The 12,695-nt window shown below is 52.8% G+C and overlaps 1 protein-coding gene across 1 annotated transcript in view; it reads left to right on the top strand.

The window, feature by feature from the left end:
* The window catches only part of St14 (ST14 transmembrane serine protease matriptase), a 37,046-nt gene extending 29,371 nt beyond the window's left edge, over positions 1 to 7,675 (top strand). Inside the window, exons 12-19 of the mRNA XM_021644036.2 lie at positions 1,214 to 1,318; positions 1,678 to 1,788; positions 1,890 to 2,003; positions 2,293 to 2,415; positions 3,079 to 3,265; positions 5,319 to 5,593; positions 6,560 to 6,696; positions 7,043 to 7,675. Of these exons, the coding sequence (XP_021499711.1) occupies positions 1,214 to 1,318; positions 1,678 to 1,788; positions 1,890 to 2,003; positions 2,293 to 2,415; positions 3,079 to 3,265; positions 5,319 to 5,593; positions 6,560 to 6,696; positions 7,043 to 7,204 (1,214 nt within the window). The 3' untranslated portion in view covers positions 7,205 to 7,675. The remainder of the gene's footprint in view (positions 1 to 1,213; positions 1,319 to 1,677; positions 1,789 to 1,889; positions 2,004 to 2,292; positions 2,416 to 3,078; positions 3,266 to 5,318; positions 5,594 to 6,559; positions 6,697 to 7,042) is intronic.
* Positions 7,676 to 12,695: the final 5,020 nt, after the last annotated feature.

Here is a 12,695-nt window from a genome sequence, read left to right as displayed (position 1 = left end):
AAGAGACAAAGACAGGAGACAGAGGAGGAGGGAGAAGGGGAAAGGAACAAAGGAGAGGGAGCAGGGTCATTTATCCCTGAGGGACAAAGGACTGCCTCTGGATGAAGAGGGGACAGATGTGGCCCATCGGAAAATGGTTGTTTATAAAGGTACAAGGGGAAACCCCGTGTTAGGATGAGGTATTTACTTTTAATTAGTCCTGTTAATTAGATGAGCCAAAGGGGGCTTTTGATTGCCGGACTTCAATAGTTTGCTATCTGGACCTTGGCAGTCAGCCTCAGGAGGAGCAAGTGGCCAAATAAGGAGTGGCCCTTTGGGGCTAGCTTTAGGAATGTAACAGTTTTTAGCAAGGGAGAGGAGAAGGGGTTAGCGGGCAAAACCTGTTGCATCGTTTGCCACACTCTGGCCTGTTAGAGCCCCTTCGGAGATGGCTGAGTGATTAAGAGCTCTTGCTGCTTTCGCAGAGGACCCAGGTTTAATTCCAAGCACTTCCGAGGTGTTTGGTTAACAACTCTGTTCACTCTGGTTCCACAGGATATGATGCCCTCTTCTGGCCTCCATGGGCGCTGCATGAGTGTGGTGCCTAGCCGTAAATGCAGCCGTAAAGGGAAAACACCCACACACATAAAATGAAAACCAACAAACCTTAAAAATAAAATAAAAAGCTATACAAGGGCAGAGCTTCCAAAAATCTTACTAGGTGACCAGATACATTTGATGTAAGGACGCACGTGTGATTGAAGTGTGTATGCAGGGGTAATGACAACTGCCTTTTCACGGCCCTGTCCTCCACCCAAGGAGTGATTGTCAGGTACATCCCTGTTTCAGGAAACTTCAGACCATGTGTTAGCATGAGGGAAATACTGGTGGTGTTTGCACTTGGCCAGGACACATACCCCACAGATCCACTGCTCTGTGACCCCACTGCCAGTGTGCCATGTCACAGGCCTCTGCTTGGGAACACACAGGACAGTGGGAAATGGCATGTGTAGCTGGCTTCTCTCCGCCATGGCTATCCTCAGTGCAGTCAGTGGCCAGTGACACCCACCCGCCACCCACTCTGGGTGCTGATGTTAAGAGTTCCCTTTGTTAGAGCTGGCTCCCAGTGTCTACCTCTGCTTGCAGGCTGATGTCTCAGTGGGGCTGGGAGGAGGCTGCTTAGGGAGAGACGGGGCAGCCGTGGACTTCAGGCCTCTCTCTTCCTTCCCCACAGCATGCCCAGGGATGTTCATGTGCAAAACTGGACGGTGCATCCGCAAAGGCCTGCGATGTGATGGCTGGGCGGACTGCCCGGACTACAGTGATGAGCGCTTTTGCCGTGAGTCCTGCCGTAGCCTGCCTCAGCTTTCCCTCTCCCATCGCATGCCCTGTCCCCTCCTGCCTCCTCTTACCCTCTCCTGCCCTGGAAAAGGTCCAGTGGCCTGACCTTTTCCTTTTCTGTTTCTGTGCCATCTATCCTGACCAAAAGACACAAGGCAGTGAGAGCCTGTTCTCACCTCTCTGCCCCCTTTGTTCCCCCTCCTCTGCCACTGGAGACCTGGGCTAGCAGGCAAGTGTCTGTCAGCGCTGATAGCTAGTGGTGCAGAGCAGTTTTCGGAGGGGACAGCATCTCTGGCAGCTGTGCCTTCCCAGGCTGCCCCTGGCAGCCACCAGCTGATTCTCGTGCTCCCCACATAGGATGCAACACCACTCACCAGTTCATGTGCAGGAATCAGCTCTGCAAGCCCCTCTTCTGGGTCTGTGACAGCGTCAACGACTGCGGGGACGGCAGCGATGAGGAGGGCTGCAGTGAGTAGCCTGGGCTTGGGGCCTGCTGTGGCTCACCAGCACCTGTTTGACCCTGTGACCCAGCGCATGCTGGATGTTGCTAAGGCCCTGTGTCTCCTTAGGTTGTCCTGCTGGGAATTTCAAGTGTTCCAATGGGAAGTGTCTCCCTGAGAGACAGCAGTGTGATGGGAAGGACAATTGTGGAGATGGGTCTGATGAAGCCTCATGTGACAGTGGTAAGGCCCAGCCCCGGCTGCCTTCCTGCCTTCCTGTGGAGATGGTTCTTTTTTTCCCTTGAAACTGGCACTGCAAGGTAGTGGCCAGTTTCAGACTCTATGGAGTGCACACAGAGTTCATAAGCCTAACTTTCCTGTGTGTTAAGCTTGGGGAGAAAAATCTTTCAGAAGGTGGAGACCCCGTAGCAGGGCAGAAGGGACAGTGGACAGTGGACAGTGATGTGTGAGACCAACCAGAGTCCAAGGTGGATGATGATGGTGTGACGTATCTGTCCTCTCCCGTACGCAGTGAACGTCGTCTCTTGCACCAAATATACCTACCGCTGCAACAATGGGCTCTGTTTGAGCAAGGGCAACCCTGAGTGTGACGGGAAGAAGGACTGTAGTGATGGCTCAGATGAGAAAAACTGTGGTAAGCAGGGCGGCTAGGTGTGGTGGGCCGGGGTGTTTCCTGCATAAGGTACTCACGTGGGAGGGCGCCCTGGGGTGGACATCTCTCCAGAAACGTACTCACCCAGTCTAGTACCCACTCGCACCTCGGTCAGGAGGAAAGGAAGACTTTGCCTCTTGGCGTAAGCACGCAGCTCTGTGGGAAGCGAGCGTGTCAGCACCACTGTGACACAGCTGGCATGCTGGCTGCCCCACAGATAGCCATGGTTGAGCGCCTTGGAGGAGAAAGAGCTGCCCACCTGGGCAGGCAGGGCTTCGTCCTCACCCATCCCTGCCTTCACCTAGATAGCCCGTGTATCCTAGAAGACCTGGCTGGGTTGCCCTCATGTCCCCACACACTGTTCTGAGCTGCATTTCTTAGCACTGGGCAAGGGAATCTAGGCAAGTGGCACAATACCAAGCCTGAGAAGGCAGTGGGTGTCTAGAGCCTGGATGTACTTGTGCATTCTAACATGAGCTGGGGAGAGGGAGGATGGGGGGAGACGGAGGATCTGGGAGGCTGAGGGACCCTTCTGCTTCTACTGTTGCATAGCCAGTGGAGATTCCTGTTCTGAGTTTTTCTGTCTGTGGGGAATGTCCTTTTGATGTTGAGTGGCTCCACTTTGTTTCTCTGTCCCCTCTCCAGACTGTGGGCTGCGGTCCTTTACCAAGCAGGCTCGGGTGGTCGGTGGCACAAACGCGGACGAGGGCGAGTGGCCCTGGCAGGTGAGCCTCCACGCCCAGGGCCAGGGCCACTTGTGTGGGGCCTCGCTCATCTCTCCCAACTGGCTGGTCTCTGCAGCTCATTGCTTTATGGATGACAGGAATTTCAAGTAAGTATCCAGGTGGGCAATGAGTCCTCCTGTGTCTGAATTTTGCCAGGAGTAGCTGGCACCAGAGCAGGGTGATGGAGGAGTGGGCATCCAGATGGGACTTAGAAACCATTCTAATAAAACACAACTTCTTATGAGGGGGGATGAGGGTGGGGATGGGGTGGGGTTGTTGTGGTCTTTCTACGCAGCCCTAGCTATTCTGGAACTCACTATGCAGGCCAGGCTGGCCCAGAACTCACAGAGATCTACCTGCCTCTGCCTTTCAGGTGCTGGCATTAAAGGCATGTGGCACCATGCCCAGCCACTGTGTACTGTACCACCCCTAACAAATTAGGCAGGTCTATATCTGCCCCTGCTGGGCATGGAGATACTGGGGCTTGGAGAGAAAGGGGCATTTGTCTGGGTTTGCACAGCTGGACTTGAGCCCAGGCATAGATTCCAAAGTGTGTTTGGTTACTTTCTGCATTTCCTGGCTCCTTGGGATTGTTTAATGATGGGACTCGATTCAGCCTAAGGTCTGGCTTGCAGCCTATTCCCTCCTAGGCTCTGACGATGTGACACAGTAAGTTCTCATCCTTAGAGCTGGGACAGCTAAAGGCGACATGTGCTTGTGGCCCAGCACTATACCTAGCACCCAGTAGGTATGCTTCTACAGGGTGGGCTCACATTGGTGTCCCGGGCCAAAGCAGACAGGTGTCAGAGTCCGAGAGGTCAGAGAAGTAGCAGAAACAGGTAAGTGGGTATGACGCTGGGGCTATCTGTGTCTTAGCTCCTGCCCCACCCCAGGCTCTCCAGCCACTGGCCGCAGGAGTGTAAGAGGATACAGATACAGGGGAATTTCCTAAGAGCTACACATCCTTGGAAAGAAGTCAGCTGCACACTCTTCTGCAACAGGCAGCCCAGGGGTTCTTGACTACCCTTTTGCAGAGAGGAGACTCCCAGCAGCAGGCACAAGACAAGCTGTTGGGGGCCGGGCCTGTGTACATGGTGTGGGTGATGGAGACAACGGCACCGGAAGGAGTACAGACTTCTTTGGGCTGCTGATCTGCTCATCCCAGCTCCACCCCTATACACCCCTCACTCCCTGGTTTGGTCACTTGAGGCAAGAGTCTGGCTTCATACTGAGTTCCAGGCCAGCCTGTATTTCACAGACCTGCTAGGATAGAGGGGAAGATCTTATACAGGTCTGCACATGCAACGAGGGTGACCTTTGGCCCTGGATATGTTTGGACCACTTGAGAGGTCCATGTGGGTGACTGTGCAGAATGCTTTTAAGAGCAGAGTGTCTAAGTAGAGTGGTAGCTGTGGGCGTTTGCTTGCTGGGCCAGTTGGCTCAGACTGTTAGGCGAAGGGAGTGTTGTGCAGGTAGGCTGGCTATTGGGGTGTCTAAGCTCCCTCTGTCCTTGGACCATTTCCGTATTCATTTTCACCTCCTGGTCTTTCCCTTTGTGCCTCATGTCTGCCCACCCCAGCCCTCACCCTGCAGGATTTGGCTGGTTAAAGCATAGTTGAGTTCAAGGCTTGCTCCATTCCCTCCTGCCTCCCATGCATTATTTGTCACCACCCTGTCCTCTGTGGGATGCTGGAACTGGTTTTTACATCGCTCACCTCTGGGACACTCTGAACTTGACATTGGCCCTATGGCCATTCTTGGAACATCATAGATGGCCATCCATTAATGATTGAGTGGGTGGATGAGCAAATTGGTGGATGAATACATCACGAGTGGGAGGACATTAGAAAGGGGAAGGCCTTGGGCTGGAGAGATGGCTCTGTGGTTAAGAGACTGTACTCATCTTTTAAAGGATCCGAATTGAACTCCTAGCATCCACATTGGGCGGTTCATAACTGCCTATGATGTTAGCTCCAGGGCCATCCAACACCTCTGTGTAGTTTCTGGCTTAGGTACAAGCCCAAGCATGAGCGCTTCCCTCTGTCTCCTGTCTCTTGGTAGCTGCTTGAGGCCTTGTTAATGGTGGGTAGCCTTCTGAGCCTGTGCATTCATACCTGCCCACAGCCCTATGACCGCTCTGCCTCCTCTGTCCCATCCCAGGTACTCAGACCACACAAAGTGGACGGCCTTCCTGGGGCTGCTGGACCAGAGCAAGCGCACTGCCTCCGGGGTGCAGGAGCACAAGCTCAAACGCATCATCACCCACCCTTCCTTCAATGACTTCACCTTCGACTATGACATCGCCTTACTGGAGCTGGAGAAGCCGGCGGAGTTCAGCACTGTTGTGCGACCCATCTGTCTGCCTGACACAACCCATGTCTTCCCTGCCGGCAAGGCCATCTGGGTCACCGGCTGGGGCCACACCCAAGAGGGAGGTGAGCCTCAGGCCAGGCCTGTGCAAGCAGAGAGCCTCAGGCCTTCCTGCAAGGCTGTAGTGTTTGTACACTGTGGCCTTTTGGTGTCCATCCCTGACTGCACAGAGTTCGTGCTGGCTTCAGGGCTAGTGGGTTACTCAATTTCCGGGTGCTGGCAGGATGAAGCTTTTGGGGTGGAAAGGAAAAGGAGGCTCCTGGTAAAAAGTGTAGAATTTTCAGGTTGGGATTTTGATTGAAGCCCTGACTCTGCCACTTTGTTACCTGAGTGGCCATTTGCTTAATCTAGTAACTGTGGTTTATTCATCCGAAAAAGCTCACCTCAGTGAGCATGAACTGAGGTGTGGGTGCTACTTTTTGACTTGGACAAGCCTTTGACCCACTGTGGGTCTCTGTGCCCTGGGAAGGGCAGGCAGCTTGTAGGTGAACATTAGACTGAAAAACTCCATTACGAGGTCATATAGTACAGAGTGAACATTCATACAGACAGTGAAACCCTGACTTAAGCCGGGTGGTGATGGCGCACACCTGTGATCCCAGCACTTGTGAGGCAGAGGCAGGGGAATCCTGGTCTGCAGAGTTCCAGGATAGCCAAAGCTACACAAAGAAACCCTGTCTCCCCCCTACCCCCAACTTAAGAGGGTTCCCTTCAGGCAGAGCCACTGTGGCATTTGGTGACATTTTCGGTGTTCCTGCCGCCTTCCCTCCATCCCTTACCTTGCTGTGTATCTGACCTGTCAGCAGCAGTTTCACTGTGCCACCGTCCGGTTACTCTTCATGGCTGTACAATAGCCTGCCATGTGCTCTTGGCTACTTACCCATGTATCTGTCAGCTGCAGGCTTAGGTTATTTCCAAGCCTTGCTTGGAAACTTAACCAGCAGGGAGATCTCCATTGAGTTTTTCCCATGCAGAGTGGTTTCCCCCAGGAGCTGCCTGCCTCAGTCTACCCTGGCTTACTATCCCCACAGGCACCGGAGCACTGATCCTCCAGAAGGGTGAGATCCGTGTCATCAACCAGACCACCTGTGAGGGCCTCATGCCACAGCAGATCACTCCACGGATGATGTGTGTGGGTTTCCTCAGTGGGGGTGTGGACTCCTGCCAGGTGCGTGGGCTTACAGGGGAGAGGTAGAGATAAAGGAGGAGGCACCTAGAAAGGCTGAAGCTGGGGAGAGGCCAAGCCAAGGAGAGGAAGGGCCATGCAGAACAGGACGGGAAAGAGGCAGGGCTAGGGAAAGCCAGGGCAGGGGGAAGGGGAGAAGGGGGGGCGGTGGGCCTAACTGGAGCTGGGAGAGGTGAGGCTGGGGAAAGCCTGGGCAGGGGAGAGCAGGAGTCAAGGAGAGGTCTTGCTGGGGGAAGAGGTCAGTTGGGCATGGGAGAGGCCACTTCGGTTAAGGCAGCTCCTGAGAGTTTAGGTAAGGGCCTCACGCACAGAATCTGTCTCTGCGTAGGGTGACTCCGGCGGCCCCTTGTCCAGCGTGGAGTCAGAAGGGCGAATCTTCCAGGCCGGCGTGGTGAGCTGGGGAGAAGGCTGTGCTCAGAGGAACAAGCCAGGCGTGTACACAAGGCTCCCCGTACTTCGGGACTGGATCAAAGAGCAGACCGGGGTATAGGAGCACAGACGGCCTGCCGTGACCACCATGGGGACGCCCTCACGTGCACAGCTGGCCACAGGCCAGGACCACTGAGGACATTCATGATGCGGCCTCTCCCCCACAACCCACACCGTGAACTGCATCCACAGGACTCAGAGTTCTTCTGTGAGATTCCAAAGTGGGACCCCCTCAGGTGCTGGGGAGAGAACTTCCGCGCCAGTCACCCAGCTGGGGACAAGGATTTGATGGCCGCCTTCCCCTCTTCCCCCCCAGCCCGGCCGGGTGAAGATAACCCTTTCCTGGAGACCTGCTTCCTGACTCAGAGGGCGACTCCCACTGGGAGCCCTGTGGGTGGAGGGGCTGCAGTGCTCAGCCTTCAGGAAGCTCCAGCCCTAGGGACCCTAGAAAACAGTGGCACTTAAGGTTGGAATTGTTTTGAGGGTGCCAAGAGTGGATATTTGTGTGAGTAAAACATTTTATTTCTTTTTAGGTAATTTGTTTTCCTTGCTCTAGTGGGCTCTCCTTCCCTCCCTCCCTCCTCCTCTGACTAGTTCCCTTTGCAGTAAACTGGGACTGAGTTTCTTTTAGCACAGACTCTGGTGCAATATTGGTTCGCAGACCGCAGTGCCTCGTCTTCCTGGGCCAGGGGGTTATTTCTGTCCTTTGTAGTGACGGGTGCTCACTTGGAAGAAGCCAGGGCCTGGTGCCCTGACTGCAACAGAAGGTGGATCAGGAGGGACTTCAGGGTGAAGCATTTAGAGATAGGGCACTGGGGCTTCCCCCTGCTGGGGGTGAGGGGCTGGGTGGTGGTGGTGACGTGTGAGAGGAAGAGGAAGGTGCGGAGTGTTCCGGGTTTGCTTTCAGTGCAGAAGTATGCACATAGCGTGTGCTTGGAGACAGGGTCTGGCATGGGCTGGGTGGGTGAGTCCTAATGGGAGGGATGCTGCTGCATTAATGACGGGTGCCTCCACCTCCTGTGCCATGCTTCTTTTTACTTTAGAAAACATTCTCTCCCCACTTGGAATGGCCCAGGGTGGTTAGTGCTGTGGATCTGGGGAGAGGTCAGAGGTCTTTTGAAAGGCCTTTAGAAGGCTCCTGGGACCTGTATGGGCTGAGGCTGGAGTGGCCTCCAGCAGTGACTGTGTTAGTGTCACAAAGGCAGGCATCATTTATCTCATCAGTTAACCCATCCTTTGTCCCCAGCTCATGCCTCACAAGCTCCTGGTCAATGCTGTTACTTACCATTTGGATTTTGCTCCTGGCAATTTTTCTGAACAAAAGGCAGTCAGTCTGACTGTTCTCTGATTTTAGCCCAAGTTATTTTCCAGGGAGACTCACCATGTAAATGTCATTCCTTTTCTCTTGACTTGGTCGCTCCTTCCTGTGGGCTGATTCCACACAGTGTGTATGTGCATATAGGCAGCTCACACACACCTGTGATTTCAGGGAGGCTGCTGCAGCCTGGGCCACCCACATAGCACCTCAATGTCCACCACAGCTGCCGTCCACAGTAAGATCTCACTCCCCAGCAGCAAACACACAAGCAGAGGCTGCCTGAAAACTTTGTGGAAAGAGCCTTTTGCCCTGTCCTTGCTGTCTCTAACCCCGCTGTCCTACGTTAATGCAGTCATCATCACACTCAGTATTTTCCACCTGCGAACTATCCTTCAGGGCCACTCTCCTCCTCTCCAGGATCCTGGAGGTGGAGACTAGGCCTGTGGTCTGGGACAGTGGCTCTCCAAGAGTGGTCCTTGGGCAGGAGCTTTGAGATCCTGGGGAATTCCCACTCTTTCCACAGAGCTCCTGAGACCCCATTTTGGAGGCGCCGGCAGCAGCAGCCCTGCTGGAGGCATCTGAGGTTTAACAACATGAGTCGGACCTGGAGGTGCACTGTTAGCAGGGGTTCATGTTACTCTGAGGTTGCCATGGAGGAATGGCCATTGAGGGGTCCATATGACACCCTGAACAAGGTCTGGTGGGGTGCTCTTGATTCCACATTGCTGGCAGAACCCACTTGGAATGAGAGTCGCATTATACTCCCTGGGCAATCAATCAAATGCTGATGCCTCCAAAAGTGATTGTAGAGGGCTGGTAAGATGGTTCAGTGGATAAAAAAAAAAAAAAAAAAAAAAAAAAAAGTGCTTGCTGCCAAGACTGACAACCTGAATTCTATCCCTAGCATCCACACAGTGGAAGAGGAAACATTAGGAAAGGGAAGGCCTCCCTCAAGTTGTTCTTCATACCATGTACTATGAAGCCAGGTCTGACCTTTCTATTGACAGGCTAGGGACCTATAGCCAGCAGGAATTCAGACTCACCACTGAGGCTCATCGATAGGGACGAGTCACTAGAACCACCAAAGAGCCAGGGGAGACAAGAGGGACCACTGTACCATGAAGCACTTGGCTATGCAGATCTCCACTGGTATTGGGTATTGGCTCATTTTAGCTTTACCGAGGCAGGTGTGTGTAGGGGCAGGTCGGGAGGAGATGTGTGGCTCATGGCTCAAACTTCTTTGCACACATTTGCGTTTTCAATTCACAAACTCAGCTCCAAGTTTTTGACAGAAGATTTAATTATGGCAGGCTGCAGTAGCTGAGGCCAAGTCCACTGTGCAGGGCATGAGATGAATAATGCATTCTGAGACCACTTCCTGCCATTGCAGCCTGGAGTGAAAGGTGTTGAAAGCAAGAGAGCCCAGCCCAAGCAGCTAGGCAGGGCTGCCTGCCCTATGCCTGCAAAGCACTGGGTTCCATGCCAAGAAGGGCCCTGCACTTGGTTCCATGCTCCATGAGGGTCTATATATTTTATTTTGCTCCATGGGTTCTGTAGCTAGCCTTGCATCCTGTGCCATTCTCTGGTTAGCCTGATGTAGAGTTAAAGGACTACAGGGGCCTAGCAGGCTGGGAGATGTGTCCAATATCCACTCTCCTAGCTTCTGTCCATCGCCTAGATGAAAGTCACTTGTAGTTCCAGAGCTGTAGTGTCACTTGGATGTAGCTGGATCTCTCCGAGAGGAGGTGGCGGCAGCGAAGGTGAATGCCTCCCTGTTCACAGATAAACTGTGTGCAGCTGGGCTTCCTGAGACAGTCCAGTATTGCAAGTAGTCTCCTCAGCTCAGCACACACAATGGAGTCATGACTGACTGATGATAATGGCTGACCAACTTATCTTGGGAATCTCAAAGCAGCTCATTTTCTGGTCCTCCCAAACTGCCTTGGATTGCAATTATTTTAGTCAGCAATCAAAAGCTTAGAAGCTTAAATGAGCAAACTCAAATCCTATGTGTTACATCAGGGTTCTGCAGGGGACACCCCTGAAATGGGTTAGTGAAAGAACCTAACAGAAGAGGGAACATTTCAACTCCTGGATCTAGGTTTAGGACTCCAGGCTCAGAGCCTTTGGGCAGGACTGGTTGACAAGTGGTCATTCAGGTTTTTGTCCACATGGTGGCAATGTTGTCACAGAAGTGAGCCCCTCAGGAGGCAGGGCCTGAGTGGGCCTTCTAATTTCTAATTAGCCTTCAGGGCAGAAGGACTGGTGCCTGTCTCAGGCGCCCCAGCCTTTCTCTAGTCAGTCTTCCAGGCCTCAGTCTGTGGACAGGACCTGCTGACCCTCAGCATCAGAATCTGGACAGCTCATTACCCTCAAAGTGGCAAGCGGGGGAAAAGCAGTATCCTGTGAGACAGAACAGGCACTTGTCAGAGATTAACTTGGTGCCTACCCCACCCCCCCAAACTGTGGGGACCTGCAACCTGATCAGAGTTGGTCAGGAGACCTGGCTGTGGCACAGGGCACCTTCTCTGAAGCAACATGCAAGGTACATATGGATTCTAAGTCTATGTCATATGGACGAGTGATGCAGTTTTCACATGTCCAGGCTTCAATCTGTGTGCTGCCCACCTGCCACAGTGTGTAAGGGCAGTTGGTTCTTCCAACTAGTGAACCTTAGGCAGTGGAGTTGCTTGGAGTTGCAAAATGACAGGAGAATCCAGAATTTAATGAAGAAAAAGCCACCTCTTAATTCTGTTTTGCTCTTTGGGTTAGGGTCTTGCTTTGTGTCTGGTCTAGAACGTCAATCCCCCTGCCTCAGCCTCACAAGTGCTGGGATTACAAGTGTGTGCCGCCCATGCTGGTGTAAGTGCTCTCTAAGTGGTCTGTGGATGGAATTTTGCTTAATCCTCACAACAGTCCTATGTCACCCCCATTTTACAAACAGCATGGGACCAGGACTTTAGGTGACATTCCCAAAGCCCACACTTAGGGAAAAGTAGACACAGGGTCTCAACACCAGTGATGGGGCTGCACTCAGAAGCCCTACACAATCTCTGGTGCTAATACAAGTGTCCATGCCAGCATGTTCTTGGCATGTTTACATACTACCACTGTTCCACAAAGAAAGGAAACTGTGACACAGTTACAAAAGTCTTTTAATGGATTTAATTTGGGAGCCCTTTTTTTCTGTATATCAGAGAAACTGCCTCAGGGTAGCTGAGAGGTGTGAACCAGCATCTGGGAACTATTTTTCCAGGCATGAGTCCCCCTGAGCTTTCTAAGCCAGGAGGCTTGTTTTTTAGGCTGGGGCTTGCTCTGGGCTAGCCATGCAGATGCCTTCCTTTGGCTTTGCCAGCCTGGGCAGAATAGGGGTCCACTTACCAATAGCTCTGGAGACACCTCAACTTGCCAATTAAGGGTGGTAGATGGGGGATATGAACAGATATCTCAGGCTAGGCCACTTGAAGTGGGGTGACCATCAGCACAGGAGTCTGGGAAGCTACTGAATGCCCCTGGGAATGATGAGAACCTCATAGTAAGAATAGGCTATTTCTCACCTGGTTTTAGATCTTGAAATGGTCTAAAGAATGACTCAAGCTGCTCTTCCACAGAGGGGCAAGCATGACTCTCGCAGGTGCAGAGGTGACATAGGTGCTTGCAAACCCACTGCCAGAAAGTACTGGTGAAAGCTGTGGCCCAGCTCTGCTGAGATGACTCCTTTGAGCTCATGACAAAGACAGTGAAAAGAGGGACATAGGAAGCAAACAGCCCCGCTGCACATAAAATGACCTTCCAACATCCTGCTCCAAACTGACACGTATGTCAAACTAACGGCTGCTGGGTGTAGGCCTGCAGGGAGAGTATTTAATAGAGACACCCTAACTCGGGATTTCAATGAGCTCCATCCTGCTCCCCACCTCTCCATTCTAGTTCCATCATCCGATGCCTGCAGCTGTATGCTTATTGCCCTTTCCACTCACCTCCCTTCATTTCCTAAAAAGCCAGTGTTTCCAGGCGTAGGTGGACAGGATCCATTGTCTGTTTCTTCCATTGTCTCAGCATCTTCCAGAAGGAGGGCCCTACTTTCCTGGGGTGTGGGCTCAACTTTCCCTTCCTCTAAGCTCATATGCTTCCCCTACATCACCCTTGCCTTTGCCTTGGAGGTTATCATAGCTTCCTTTGCCACACCCGTGATCCATAATAACTTATCTCCATGCCAGCTTTCTGCCACTCC

The sequence above is a fragment of the Meriones unguiculatus genome, chromosome 1, assembly GCF_030254825.1.
Source record: "Meriones unguiculatus strain TT.TT164.6M chromosome 1, Bangor_MerUng_6.1, whole genome shotgun sequence".
In the NCBI taxonomy this organism is placed as follows: domain Eukaryota; kingdom Metazoa; phylum Chordata; class Mammalia; order Rodentia; family Muridae; genus Meriones; species Meriones unguiculatus.
Note: the sequence above shows the minus strand (reverse complement) of the source record. Positions and strands in the feature narration are given on the sequence as shown.